General features: G+C 35.1%; 1 protein-coding gene across 7 annotated transcripts in view; it reads right to left on the minus strand.

The window, feature by feature from the left end:
• The window catches only part of DOCK7 (dedicator of cytokinesis 7), a 219,246-nt gene that overhangs the window by 136,697 nt on the left and 69,459 nt on the right, over window positions 1–13,090 (minus strand). For all 7 annotated transcript variants that reach the window (XR_013376384.1, XM_077892050.1, XM_077892049.1 and 4 more), the window contains 2 exons: window positions 10,027–10,120; window positions 9,183–9,345 (listed from right to left, as the gene is read on the minus strand). Coding sequence is in view for 6 of the 7 variants with exons in the window: in XM_077892050.1 (XP_077748176.1) it covers window positions 9,183–9,345; window positions 10,027–10,120 (257 nt within the window). In the remaining variant the exon portion in view is untranslated. The remainder of the gene's footprint in view (window positions 1–9,182; window positions 9,346–10,026; window positions 10,121–13,090) is intronic.

Below are 13,090 nucleotides of genomic sequence, written 5' to 3' on the forward strand. Positions count from 1 at the left end.
TAGAAACTACATATATTTGTGTACCCTCATTCACCCCTATCCAGGATTTGAAACAACCAGGTTCCTCCTGAATTAACATACTACAAGAATAAGTGAAGAATCAATGGGGGGGGGGGGGGGACACAGGGGGAGTTATTTAAATACAAAAATCTCTAATTTTAGGCACAGCTTAATAATAGATTTTTTAAAAAATATCTTTGAGAAATCACATTGTTGTGATTTCTCAAAGTGCTTCTTTAAAAGCCTATTTTTTAAATATAAAAAATAACAAATTAAGCTAAAATATATATATTTTTTACATGTATAGCCTTTTAGACAGCTTTTCCTACACTGTCTCATAATAATCATAAAAACTGGGAGGCAAAGGTGTTAGTAATAGGAAATGTCATTTTCAGAATATAGTTCTTTTTAACCTATTTTCTCATGTCAACCAAATGTTTGCTTCAATCAATCCATTCATCCTCCCTCTATTCAGGCAATAATATTTTAAAATCCTTTTTACACTATGAAATCCTTTAAAATACACTCAAGTTTTGTACTAAAAATAAATACAATGTGCAAAATTTTTCTTAAAACTTACATTAAAAATGCTTAAATTTCTGGGTTTTTTTTTTTCAGTTCCAAAGTGACTTCTCTGGAATGTCAGCTAATCATACTGGTTCTTTTTTTTTTTTTTTTTTTTAACATTTTATTTATTTATTCATAGAGACACGAGAGAGAGAGGCAGAGACACAGGCAAAGGGACAAAGGGAGAAGCAGGCTCCATGCAGGGAGCCTAACGTGGGACTTGATCCCAGGTCTCCAGGATCACACCCTGGCTGCAGGCGGCACTAAACCGCTGAGCCCCCAGGGCTGCCCTCATACTGGTTCTATACAGGTTGCTACACAGTTAATGAGGTAATGGTGGTATATAAACTAAAAGGAGTCCTAGTGTCCACTTTATTATTTTTTTATTATTATTCACTGGGAAAATGTATATATAAATTTGTATAATGACACTAATGTGTATTACCTGAAATTACAGATTACCGCTACACATTCCTTAAAAGGTTAAAAAGAATTAAAACTGAGCCAGAAGAATATTGTGATCCAGCAACAATTTAGTCAGCAAATATAAATGGAAACTTATGCAAATATTTTATCATATCTGCCTGTTAGCTGATATCTGATCATGCTTCATACAATCTCCTTTTGTCATTCTAAAATTATTTGTTTACTAAATTTTCTAGATATGATAAAGGCTTTTTTTTTTTTTTTAATTTTTATTTATTTATTATAGTCACAGAGAGAGAGAGAGAGGCAGAGACACAGGCAGAGGGAGAAGCAGGCTCCATGCACCGGGAGCCCGACGTGGGATTCGATCCCGGGTCTCCAGGATCGCGCCCTGGGCCAAAGGTAGGCGCCAAACCGCTGCGCCACCCAGGGATCCCGATAAAGGCTTTTTTTTAAATAAACTATAAATTACCAAAAATATTAGCTGTCCATGAGATTAAAATTCTTTAACATTATTAAGGAGAATAATAAATCCATGTGATTTATTGTTCAGGTTGCATGGGCATTGAAGGTTCAAATAATAATACAAAGCGAGCTACCACTAACTTTGATAACTTCCCTTTTAAAATCATTCTCTTATCTAATTGTACCCCCAAAAGCCCAGAATCCTTATGCTTTAAGGATTATGCTCCTTAAGCATAAGGTAACCTAATAAAGCCAATGATAATAATGACTCAGCTTCTATTGAACATTTAATATGTATCAGGCACTTTACAAAAAGCTTTATACATATTATCTTTTTTCATCCTCACAAATCTCTAAGACATAGGAACTTTTATTATCCCCATGTAAAAAGAGGAAAAAACCAGTCAATCTCCAGTTTTAGATAATTCCTAAAAATAAAATATGGTTGCAAAATATTGGTGACATACCCAATTTTTCATAAAATATGCATAGAGTAATACCATTTCAAGTAATACAAAAACTATTCTTTATTCTCATAACCCAGAGATTGGTTTTTTTAAAAAAAGCATACAATCACCTTTATAATCTTTCTTATTTAAAATGAAAGAAACTGTTTTGTCAAACAAGTAACAGGAAAAAAAACCAACAAAGTATAGAAATCATAATTCTACTTCTATATTCTTCTTGTACCTAACTACTTTACTTCTATGAAGACACCCTTACAGTAGAAAATTATTAATCTCTTTCTTAAAATAGTGTATCCTTCTTTTTTTTTTTTTTAATTTTTATTTATTTATGATAGTCACAGAGAGAGAGAGAGGCAGAGACATAGGCAGAGGGAGAAGCAGGCTCCATGCACCGGGAGCCCGACGTGGGATTCGATCCCGGGTCTCCAGGATCGTGCCCTGGGCCAAAGGCAGGCGCCAAACCGCTGCGCCACCCAGGGATCCCTAGTGTATCCTTCTTGATTCAAAAGCTTTCCCCTATTACTAACAGAGCACTATTTACATTTCTTTGCTGTAAGAAACTTAGCCAACTTGACATCCTATGTTACAATTTATCAATGTCTGTTAAAGAATTAAAGCATTTTACATAAGATTCTTAAAGGAAGTACATAAGATAAAAAAAAGATTATATAAAATTCGAACCTGAAACCAATTGTTTTGATGAAAAAATATTAGAACCTAAAGTAGTATTTGTTTTCTTTTTTTTTTTTTTTTAATTTTTTTTTAGTATTTGTTTTCAATAAACATTTAATAGGAATAAACCTAATCTTAGTGATAGTTTAGCTGGTTCTACTATTCTCTGAGAATAAACAGCTCACTCATTAGAGAAGAACAGTTCTTTATACAGTCATTGAATCATTTTTTGCCTACAATGCTACTTACACTAATAACACTCGGGATGAGTATCGACTCCTTAAATAAGAGAGTATTTAGATAACCCTCCCGCTGACCTCATGGATCAATGTATTAACAAGACTAACCATGATGGATGGACTGCTCCAGTCCCTTGCCCTGCATAAATATGGGGGTCAGAGGGCCCCCCAAACTGGCCCAGACACTTGGGGGGATGTAGTGGCCTGTGTGGCCTCAGCCTTGTCCCCACCCACTGCCAAGTACAATGACCCCTTCCTCTGAAACATCAGTGTTCGCCTCCTCCCTGTCCCCAGCATGTGACTGGTCACTCCTGGGGGAGAAGCTCCCCACCCACAAGCTCTGCAATGTGCCCCTCATCCTGTGGGCAGGGTGGGGGTGGCCCACCCCTGCCCTGGCCCCCACCCTGCCCCTGCTTTTGTTTGTGCTTTTGAAGAGTGTTAAATTATGGAAACCACTCGGGGCCCCTCCCTGTCCCCCAGGACCTCTTATTACCTCTTATTTATACTAAAGTTCCCTGTTTAAAAAAAACAAGGATAAATAATGAGGTATATTTTGAGGCAAATAAAAAGGTAAATAAAGGGACACCTGGGTGGCTCAGTGGTTGAGTGTCTACCTTTGGCTCAGGGCATGACCCCAGAGTCCCAGTATCGAGTCCCACATCGGGCTTCCGACAGAGCCTGTTTCTTCCTCTGCCTATGTCTCTGCTTCTCTCTTTCTCTCTCTCTCTCTCTCTCTCTCTCTCTCGAAGAAAGAAAGAAAGAAAGAAAGAAAGAAAGAAAGAAAGAAAGAAAGAAAGAAAGAAAGAAAATCTTTAGGAAAAAAAAGTAAATAAAGGTGTTCTGCCTGCTTTAATTATCTAGCAATAAGAAATTTTAACGTTATTCATATTGTCAAAAACTATAAATGCCAGATATACTATTATCTCAAAGGATGAAGAACACAGAAAATAAAATAAGACCTTGGTCAAATCCAGATAAGTTTACCCCTTATTTATTTGTAACAAATAAAAGATAAATAAATGACAATACTGTCAGAATTATATAATTTATAAGATTCCTCTGACACTGAATAAATTGATTTAAATGAAATACTATAAAGCACTAAATAAATGTTATCATATCAGCACATCACATGAAAGTTCAGAACACCAAGCATTAAGAAAATAACTCAAAAAAGCCTTCAAAGGAAAAGATACCAACAAAGCATTAGCAATCTGAAATACATTGGACCACTTGGGGCATGTGGGTGGCTCAGTCAGTTAAGTGGTCAGCTCAGGTCATGATCTTAAGGTCCTGGGATCAAGCCCCATGTCGGGCTCCCTGATCAATGGAGAGTCTACTTCTCCCTCTCTCTCTGCCCTTTACTCCCACTCATGCTTGCTCATTCTTTTTCTCCCTCAAGTAAATAAAATCTTTTAAAAAAGAAAAAAGTATATTGGACAACTCAAAAACATCACTTAAAGCAAGAAGATAGTTATGTCATGTTTTCAAAATCCTGACAGAAAATAATTTATAACTTAGAATATTGTATCCAGCAAAATTACTAATTCTGGAGTAAAGGTTAAAATAAACATTGTCAGACATGAAAGTATCAGAAAATGTACTCTCATACACCCTATTTCAGGAAGATACTGAAAGCTGTCAATAAAACAAGTAAAACAATAAAAATATATAGGAAATAAGGACCCCTTGGCAAAAGAAATGCAAAGAGAATTTCCAGGATTATGGTAAAGAGGCTCCAAGACAACAACTTTACAGTAAACTTAGTAAGCCTAGGAATCTCCCTCTGCCACACTTACAATTTAGTTGCAAGGGAAACTAAGGAAGTTGCAAGGCAGGAAATGACTATCTGATGCATTTCACTGCATGATGAATTTTAGGGATAACACACAGAAAGGCAGGGAAACTAAATAATATAACTACTTCAGGAAAACTCAGTGTTATATAAATCAAATGCAGAAATAAAATCCTAGTAATCTACATGGCTCCACTGCAAAAATAGTTACATAAGAATCACAAACAGTAAAAAAAAAAAGAAAAATTAACACGATTTAATGAAAAACTGGGATATAAACATATGGAAGAGATGACAATCATATGGTTTTTTTTTTTTGGATTTATGCAAGTCATGTATTTTTAGGAAAGAAATAAAGAGTTAAACTGTCATCTTATAGAACAGTAAATAAATATTTAAAATGGAATAAGGATCAAGAAATAGTAGCATGAGTATGTTATTTAGAAAACAAGGAATAAAATACCAAAAGAGGGAGCAAAAAGAATTACCAGTGATTGCTGAAAATTAGACATCAAGGCAGGGATGGGAAGGCTGATAGGAATAAGATGAAGGACCTCTGTTTTTAATATTAAGCCGATGGTACTTATGTGAACTTTAATTATATTCATATAATTCTTTTTAAAAACATATATATGTAAATAACAAATATAAGTAGGAAAATGAAAAGACCACTCAAATCCCCCGATTTCTATTTTCTCTATCTCTGAAATAATCCAAGCAGAGGCAAGACAGATAAACACAAGTTAGGGATGCTCTAGATGAGATTTCTATACTAGATAATACTACAGTTCATAACCACAAAAAGGTTTCATACAAATATTGGATTATATAATCCCTTCTTTATTCCATGTGCTTGTAAGTACTTAAACATATAATTTATAGAATAATTTCATAATACCTTTTTTCCTTTTAAATACATATTTTCTTTAGCTTAACTTCCAGAAATTCTGCTCACTCTAAGTGTCAAATATATGCAGTGTCTTATGCTCTATACCCTCACAAGGCAAGCAGGTATGCTTATTACCTCACATTTTATTAATAAGAAAACTATCCAATAAACTAAGTAACTCATCCCAGGTCACCAAACAGAGCATAGTAGCGTCAGAAATCACACCCCTATCTCTGTGACTCTAAATCCTACTCTCCTACCATTATACAGTTCTGTATTTCTCAAATCAATGAATAAATGTTTATTGTGGGCATTCTGTGTGCTAGCACACTATTCTAGATGCTGAAAATAAAGCAATAAAGGAAACGGACCAGTCCCTGCCCTTTACAGTAATTACATTCTAATGAAAAAAAAATCTGATCATGTAACTACATAATGTAATGCTAGATAATGATAATATAAAGAAAGGTGAAGAAGTGGAGGAAAGTAGCAATGGATCTTTTTACCCAGGGTAATGAGAGTGAACCTCTCTAGGCAGTGATCTAAGCGGATGCATGTCTAAATAAGGAACCAAACCACACAAAGATCTGGGGGAAAACAGGCAAAGAGAGGAACAAATGGAAAAGCTTTAGGGAGAATGGAATTGTGTTTGTTCAAGGATGAGTAAAAAGGTCACTGAGGCTAAAGTAAAATAAGCCAAGCAGAGTAGGATATGAAATTAGAGAAAGGCAGGGCCAGATCATGTAGAGTCTAATAGATTATTATTTTAAAAAGCATTTTTTTTTCTCCTTATGATGAAAGCCACTGAAGGATTTTAGATGGAAGAATGAATAATCTGATTAAGAACATTTGAAAATCTCTCTGGCGATAATGCCGAGTATTGCTTTAGGCAGAGTTAAAGGAAGATGATCAACTTAAAAAGGTAGAGAAAAATCTGAGATCAGAAGCTGTTCAATATGCCAACCTCTAGCCCCACGCAGCAACTAAACATTTGAAATGTGGCTCATCTGAGATTGAGATATGATTTAAGCAAAAAATACATACCCCATGTTGAAGATTTTTTGGAGGAAAGAAAAACAGTAAAATATCTCAACAGTTTTTATAGTTATTACATGTTGAAATGATAATATTTCATATATAATGTTAAATAACATAATTAAAATTAAATTCACTTGTTTCCTTTTATTTTTTTAGTGTCAGAACTATAAAATTTTAAATTCCAAATGTAGTTCCCATTATATTTCTATTTGACAGTGCTGATCTAGATACTGACTTGCCTAGAGTTTTAAAAGCGGAGAAGGTAAGGGATGCCTGGGTGGCTCAGTTGGTTAAAGATGTGACTGCAGCTTAGGTCATGATCTCAAAGTCATGGGACTAAGTCTCACTTGGAGCCCCTAGTCAAGCCCCTCACTGAGCCCTGCATCAAACTCCACATGGAGTCCCATTTTGAGCTCTGCACTCAGTGGGGCGTCTACTTCTTATTCTCTCCCTCTGGTCCTCTCCTTGCTGGTGTGCACATGCTCACTCTCTCTCTCTGAAATAAATAAATAAAACCCTAAAAAAAAGTGGAGAAGGTAAGAATTATGGGATTTGGGACACATTTGAAAAGCAGAGCCTATAAAACTTTTATGGAGTAAGAAAATGAGAGAAATCATTTTGATTCCAAAATTTCTTGCAAGACATGTCTCTAAAGGCAAGGGAAACAAAAGCAATAATGAAATATTAGGATTTCATCAAGATAAAAAGCTACACAGCAAAGGAAACAATCAACAAAACTAAACGGTGAACTACAGAATGGGAGAAGAGATCTCCAAATAACATGTCACGAAAAGGGCTATTATCCAAGATCTATAAAGACCTCATCACACTCAATACCCAAAAACCAAACAATCCCGTCAAGAAATGGGCAGAAGACATGAACAGACATTTCTCCAAAAAATACCTACACATGGCCAAATAAGTACATGAAAAAATGTTCCACATCACTTGCCATCAGGGAAATACAAATCAAAACCACAATGAGATACCACCTCACACCAGTGAGAATGGTGAAAATTAACAAGACAGGAAACAACAAATGTTGGCGAGGATGTGGAAGAACTCTCTTGCAATGTTGGTGGGAATGCAAGCTGGTGCAGCCACTCTGGAAAACAGTACGAAGGTTCTTCAAGAAGTTAAAAATAGAGCAACCGTACAACCCAGCAGTTATACAACTGGGAATTTACCCTAAAGATACAGATGTAGTGAAATGACAGGATACCTGCACCCCAATGTTCATAGCAGCAATGTCCACATAGCCAAATTGTGGAAGGAACCATGATGTCCTTCAGCAGATAAATGGATGAATAAGATATGGTCCATATATAAAATGGAGTATTACTCAGCCATCAGAAAGGATGAATACCTACCATTTACATTGACATGGATGGAACTGGAGGGTATTATGCTGAGTGAGATAAGTCAATTGGAGAAAGACAATTAACATATGGTTTCACTCATATGTGGAATGTAAGAAATAGTGAAAGGGACAATAAAGGAAAGGAGGAAAACTGAGTGGGGAAAAATTAGAGAAAAGACAAACCATGAAAGACTGCTAACTCTGGGAAACAAACAAAGGTTTGCAGAAGGGGCGGGATAGGGTAACTGGATGATGGGCATTAAGGAGCTCACACAATGAGATGAGCACTGGATGCTACACTATATGTTGGCAAATTGAATTTAAATTAAAAAAAAAAGAGAGAGAAATCACTTAGATTCCAATTTTTTTGGCCTGAGAAACTGAGTAGCTTGATGGTAAAATATGCTAGGATGGGGAAGTCTGGGCTAGAATGTTAGGCTGGGGAAATCTGAGATGCCTTACTGTCTATCCCAATGTCGAGTCATGGGCTAAGCATTCACAAATAACGGTGCTTCATTTATAAGGAGTATAAATAAATGAACCCTTAGAGTTATGGAGTGCTCAGCCTAGAAAGCCTATCTAATAACCTGGTGTCAAGTATTCTGAGTAGTGGATCAATAAACATTGTTAATTAGTTGTTGGACCAAAGTGCAGCCACATAAATTTGGTTCCACTGGAATGCTAGATTCTGCTAATAAGAACATCTGAGGAAATAACAGTAATAGGAGTTCAAATGTTTTAATCTCACAGCCCACAATTCCAGGCTAGCTCCACCACAGTGAAGGATACTTGACTTCTCCATCCCTTTATTCACTTTTAAAATGAAAGTAATATCTACTTCAAGCTATGAGTAATAAATAAGATAATGTATGTAAAGTAATTAACATTTGACCTGGCAAGTAGTACAAGTTTAATACATTATAGCTGTTACTAAAAATCATACAGTAAAAAATGGAATAAGTAACAAAGCTAGGAAAGATTTTTATAAAGTTTCATTCTAGTTCTACTTTAATAATAGAATGTATAGTATCTAGGGGCACGTGGGTGGTTCAGTGGTTGAGTGTCTGCCTTTGGCTCAAGCTCATGATGCCAGGGTCCTGGGATTGAGTCCCGCACTGGGCTCCCTGAAGGGAGCCTGGTTCTCCTTCTGCCTGTGTCTCTGCGTCTCTCTCTGTCTCTCTCATGAATAAATAAATAAAATCTTAAAAAAAAAAAGAATATATAGTATCCAATTTCAGAAACCTCCAAAATTAAAATGTGTTACCTGTAAGTAGTGTTTGGAACATAGACATCCCTGGCAGGAAACTCCAAAATTTCTCTGGTAGGTCTGACTCTACTGTCTGGATAAAGCTTCACTTGAAGCAGCTCTGGAGTTAGGCAATAATGGGGATTTTCAGGTGCAGGAGAAATATCTATCTTCAGCTGAGCTGCATATAAAAATATATTATAAAAACAATGTAAATATAAAAACTTCATGTAAAAATGTTCTTGGAAGGATTTAGATCCTATTTTTGCAAGAAGTCTGGAAAGAACTCAAAATTACTATCATCTCAGACCTTTAAATTATTTCATCCTACCAAGTCTCATATAAACTACTGATACTGACATAAAGTACATGTAAAATCATAAATGCCTACTGAATGAATCGGAAGAAGCAAAAGCAAACAACAACAACAACAACAAAACAAACCAGATAAAGGGACCTAGCATAAAAAGCCAACATTTTGAAAGTTAAGTGATTCAAACTTTTTCACTCTGGAACACAAAACAAAACAGTGTGACTCTGGAATGATTTGCTCTGATTATAATATGAATCTGTTTCTGAAATATTTACCATTCTATGTACATTTTCTTTCCCCTAGAAAATGATTTTTAGCCATGATATTATGCATCATTCTCATTTCGGTACTCAAATAATCAAAAGTATGGAATCTTGCATATAAACTGTTAAGACCATGAAAGTAGAATAATAAGATGAAGGAGACAAGGACTGTGCAAAGAAGACATCTGGGTCAGATAAGTGAAAAAAGGATTACATAATTACCAACAATATGACATATTAGTGATGATAAGGGTTGTAATGATGTCTACTCAAAATTTGAAAATACCTGTAATAGGTCTTAGTCGCCGTAGAACAGAAGATGGCCTTCTCATATCAGCAAGAAATTTGTACAGATCTTCATCACTTAGGCGGTCTCCTTCCTAAGGAAAAAGTATTCAACAAAACAAATATAGTAGATTGAAAATAAGTGTATATTGCCTATTAATATTCCTACTCTCTTCTGTGAGTTTAGTCAGAATGAAAAGATTAAATTAATATAATTATGATTAAAAATAAATATGATTTCCTTCTTTTTATGCTTTCAAATTTTATTAAGAGCTATGATAATATTATCCATACTTTAATTTTGTACATTTACTTATAGCCCATTATTTATGTCTATAAGATATTACAGGATACTCTAAAATATAAGCAATCAATACAAGTTAGATGTAGATGAAAAGAAAAAAGAAAAATAAGAATATAGACATAAAAGAAACATATATATAGGGACACCTGAGTGGCTCGGCGGTTGAGCTTCTGACTTCAGCTCAGGGCGTGATCCCAGGGTCCCGGGATCGAGTCCCACATCGGGCTCCCTACAAGGAGCCTGCTTCTCCCTCTCCCTGTGTCTCTGCCTCTTTCCCTCTCTCTTTCTGTGTCTCTCATGAGTATATAAATAAAATCTTTAAAAATATATATATGTGTATATATATATATATATATATACATATATATATACATACACATGTACACAACAGTCTTAAAAACTTGTTAGAGTTTTTGTCTTTTCAATTTTACATCACCAAACTTCTCAAATGTAAAATATACAGCATCAGCTAAATTTGAAAAAGAGTAAGTAGCAAGAAAAACTACACTTTTTTTGCTGATTGCAAGTACTTTTTAAAAAAATTTTCATTTGAGTATAGTTAACACACAATGTTACATTAGTTTCAGGTGAACAACATAGTAATTTAAGGAGTTAGTACCTTATGCTATGATCACAAGTGTAGCTACCATCTATCACCATACAACACCATTACAGTATCATTGAGCATATTCCTAATGCTGTGCCTTTTATTCCCATGACTTCATTCCATAACTAGAAGCCTGTATCTCCCACTCTTTTACATTTTGCCCATCCCCCCACCTTTCACCCCTCTGGCAACCATCAATTTGTTCTCTGTATTTACAAGTCTGATTCTGCTTTTTGTTCGTTTACACATTTGTTTACAGAAACTACTCTGAAGGAAAAAAATAATTTTCCTGATACTGGGCAGCCCCGGTGGCTCAGTGGTTTAGCGCCACCTTCAGCCCAGGGCATCATCCTGGAGACCCAGGATCGAGTCCCATGTCAGGCTCCTTACATGGAGCCTGCTTCTCTCTCTGCCTGTGTCTCTGCCGCTCTCTCTCTCTCTGTGTCTCTCATTAATAAATAAAATCTTTAATAAAGAAAAATTTTCCTGATACTAAGACCAGAAAGAAAACTGTGAAACAATTTTAATCAATGGGAAATGAGACAAGCAAACAAACAAAAAACCAAACCACACCTATTAATAGAAAATTTTTAACTTAATGTAATATTTTTTCCTACAATTAATATAGGTAAGAATTTTACTCTTTTATTTAAGAGTCAAGCTTTAGATTTTATTAATTCAAACCTCTGCACTTGACACCTTATTGGTTTTAATGCACAGTTCATATACTTCTTATTTTATGTCTTAATGAACATGTTTAACATTAGTTTATTATTGTGGGCCCACCTTAACCCATATCCCATTTGTTCACTATTACATTCTAAAACAGGGTACAGAATTGATCATTTTATACTTACCTGGCAGGGGAGATACCATGATCAGAATTGATCATTTTTTATCCCACTATTTAGAAAAGTATTAATTTCCCAGTGATTCAAGATTTTTGTTAATATTTTAATAAACAGTCTTGAGTTTTATTAAGTTATTATTAGTGAATTTCATTTTATGAAGATTTTTTTTCTAATTACTGCAAATGTTCTACCAGTTTCCTAAAACAGTATACTCTCTCCTTTGAGTCAGATGTTTAAATGGTCCTTTTTGATGATACATTCAGATTACCTTTACTTAATTATTTGTCTACTTAACCTGTTAAATTGACTATATCATTGGCTTCCACTCCTGACTAATCATGTGCCTTTTGTTGGGTGAGGAATAATTCCCATGCCTCAACTTGGTCACATGACTGGCCTTGTCCAATAAGCAAATGTAAATGCAGAAATGTTTGCATAAGTGAGCTTGGCCCCTCTCTTGAACTTAAGCCACAAAAATGAGAATCAAGCCAGCCTGCTAGAGAATGAAAATAGAAGTAGAGAGACATGGAAGACGCCAGACTCATTTCAGTCTTCCCAAGAAAAGTCAGTCTAGACTTCTAGCCATTCTAGTCTAGTCTAAGACAATCTCCAAAGTGAATGAGACTAGCTGATAACCCCCACTCCCATACTGCAGTCATCATTGTGTACTCAAACTTACGTACCTGCCAACAAATAAAACAACTATTCTTGAAACTAATGTGTGGGTTTAATTTTGTTTTTATATCTCTCTGTATTTTTAATTTTGGCTTGGCAATTTCAAATGCTTATATATAAGCATTGCTGATTATTATATCCCAGTCATAGTAATCTCTCATCAATTTAAAGAAAGAACTGTCTTTTGTATCCCATTTATGAGAAATTTATACCTTAAATTATACTATACAAAATTTTATTTCTGCTATTTACTTAATTTGCATTTGCCTGATGCTTTTAAAAATACTTATAGGGACGCCTGGGTAGCCTGGGTAGCTCAGCGGTTGAGTATTTGCCTTTGGCTCAGGGAGGGATCCCAGGTCCGGGATCAAGTCCTGCATCAGGCTCCCTGCAAGAAGCCTGCTTCTCCCTCTGCCTGTCTCTGCATCTCTCATGTATAAATAAAATCTTTAAGAAAAAAATACTTATAAAAATTGTACATGCTAATTATTAAAAAAATAGATTACACAAAGTATAAATGCTTTCCATTAAAATAAACAAATGTTTTCCATTGCTGATGTTTCCAATAATCATTCATTTTAAGTTTTCACAATCACCTTGTGCTAGTTTCTAGCTACTAGTCTCCAAT

Source organism: Canis aureus, chromosome 3, assembly GCF_053574225.1.
Source record: "Canis aureus isolate CA01 chromosome 3, VMU_Caureus_v.1.0, whole genome shotgun sequence".
In the NCBI taxonomy this organism is placed as follows: domain Eukaryota; kingdom Metazoa; phylum Chordata; class Mammalia; order Carnivora; family Canidae; genus Canis; species Canis aureus.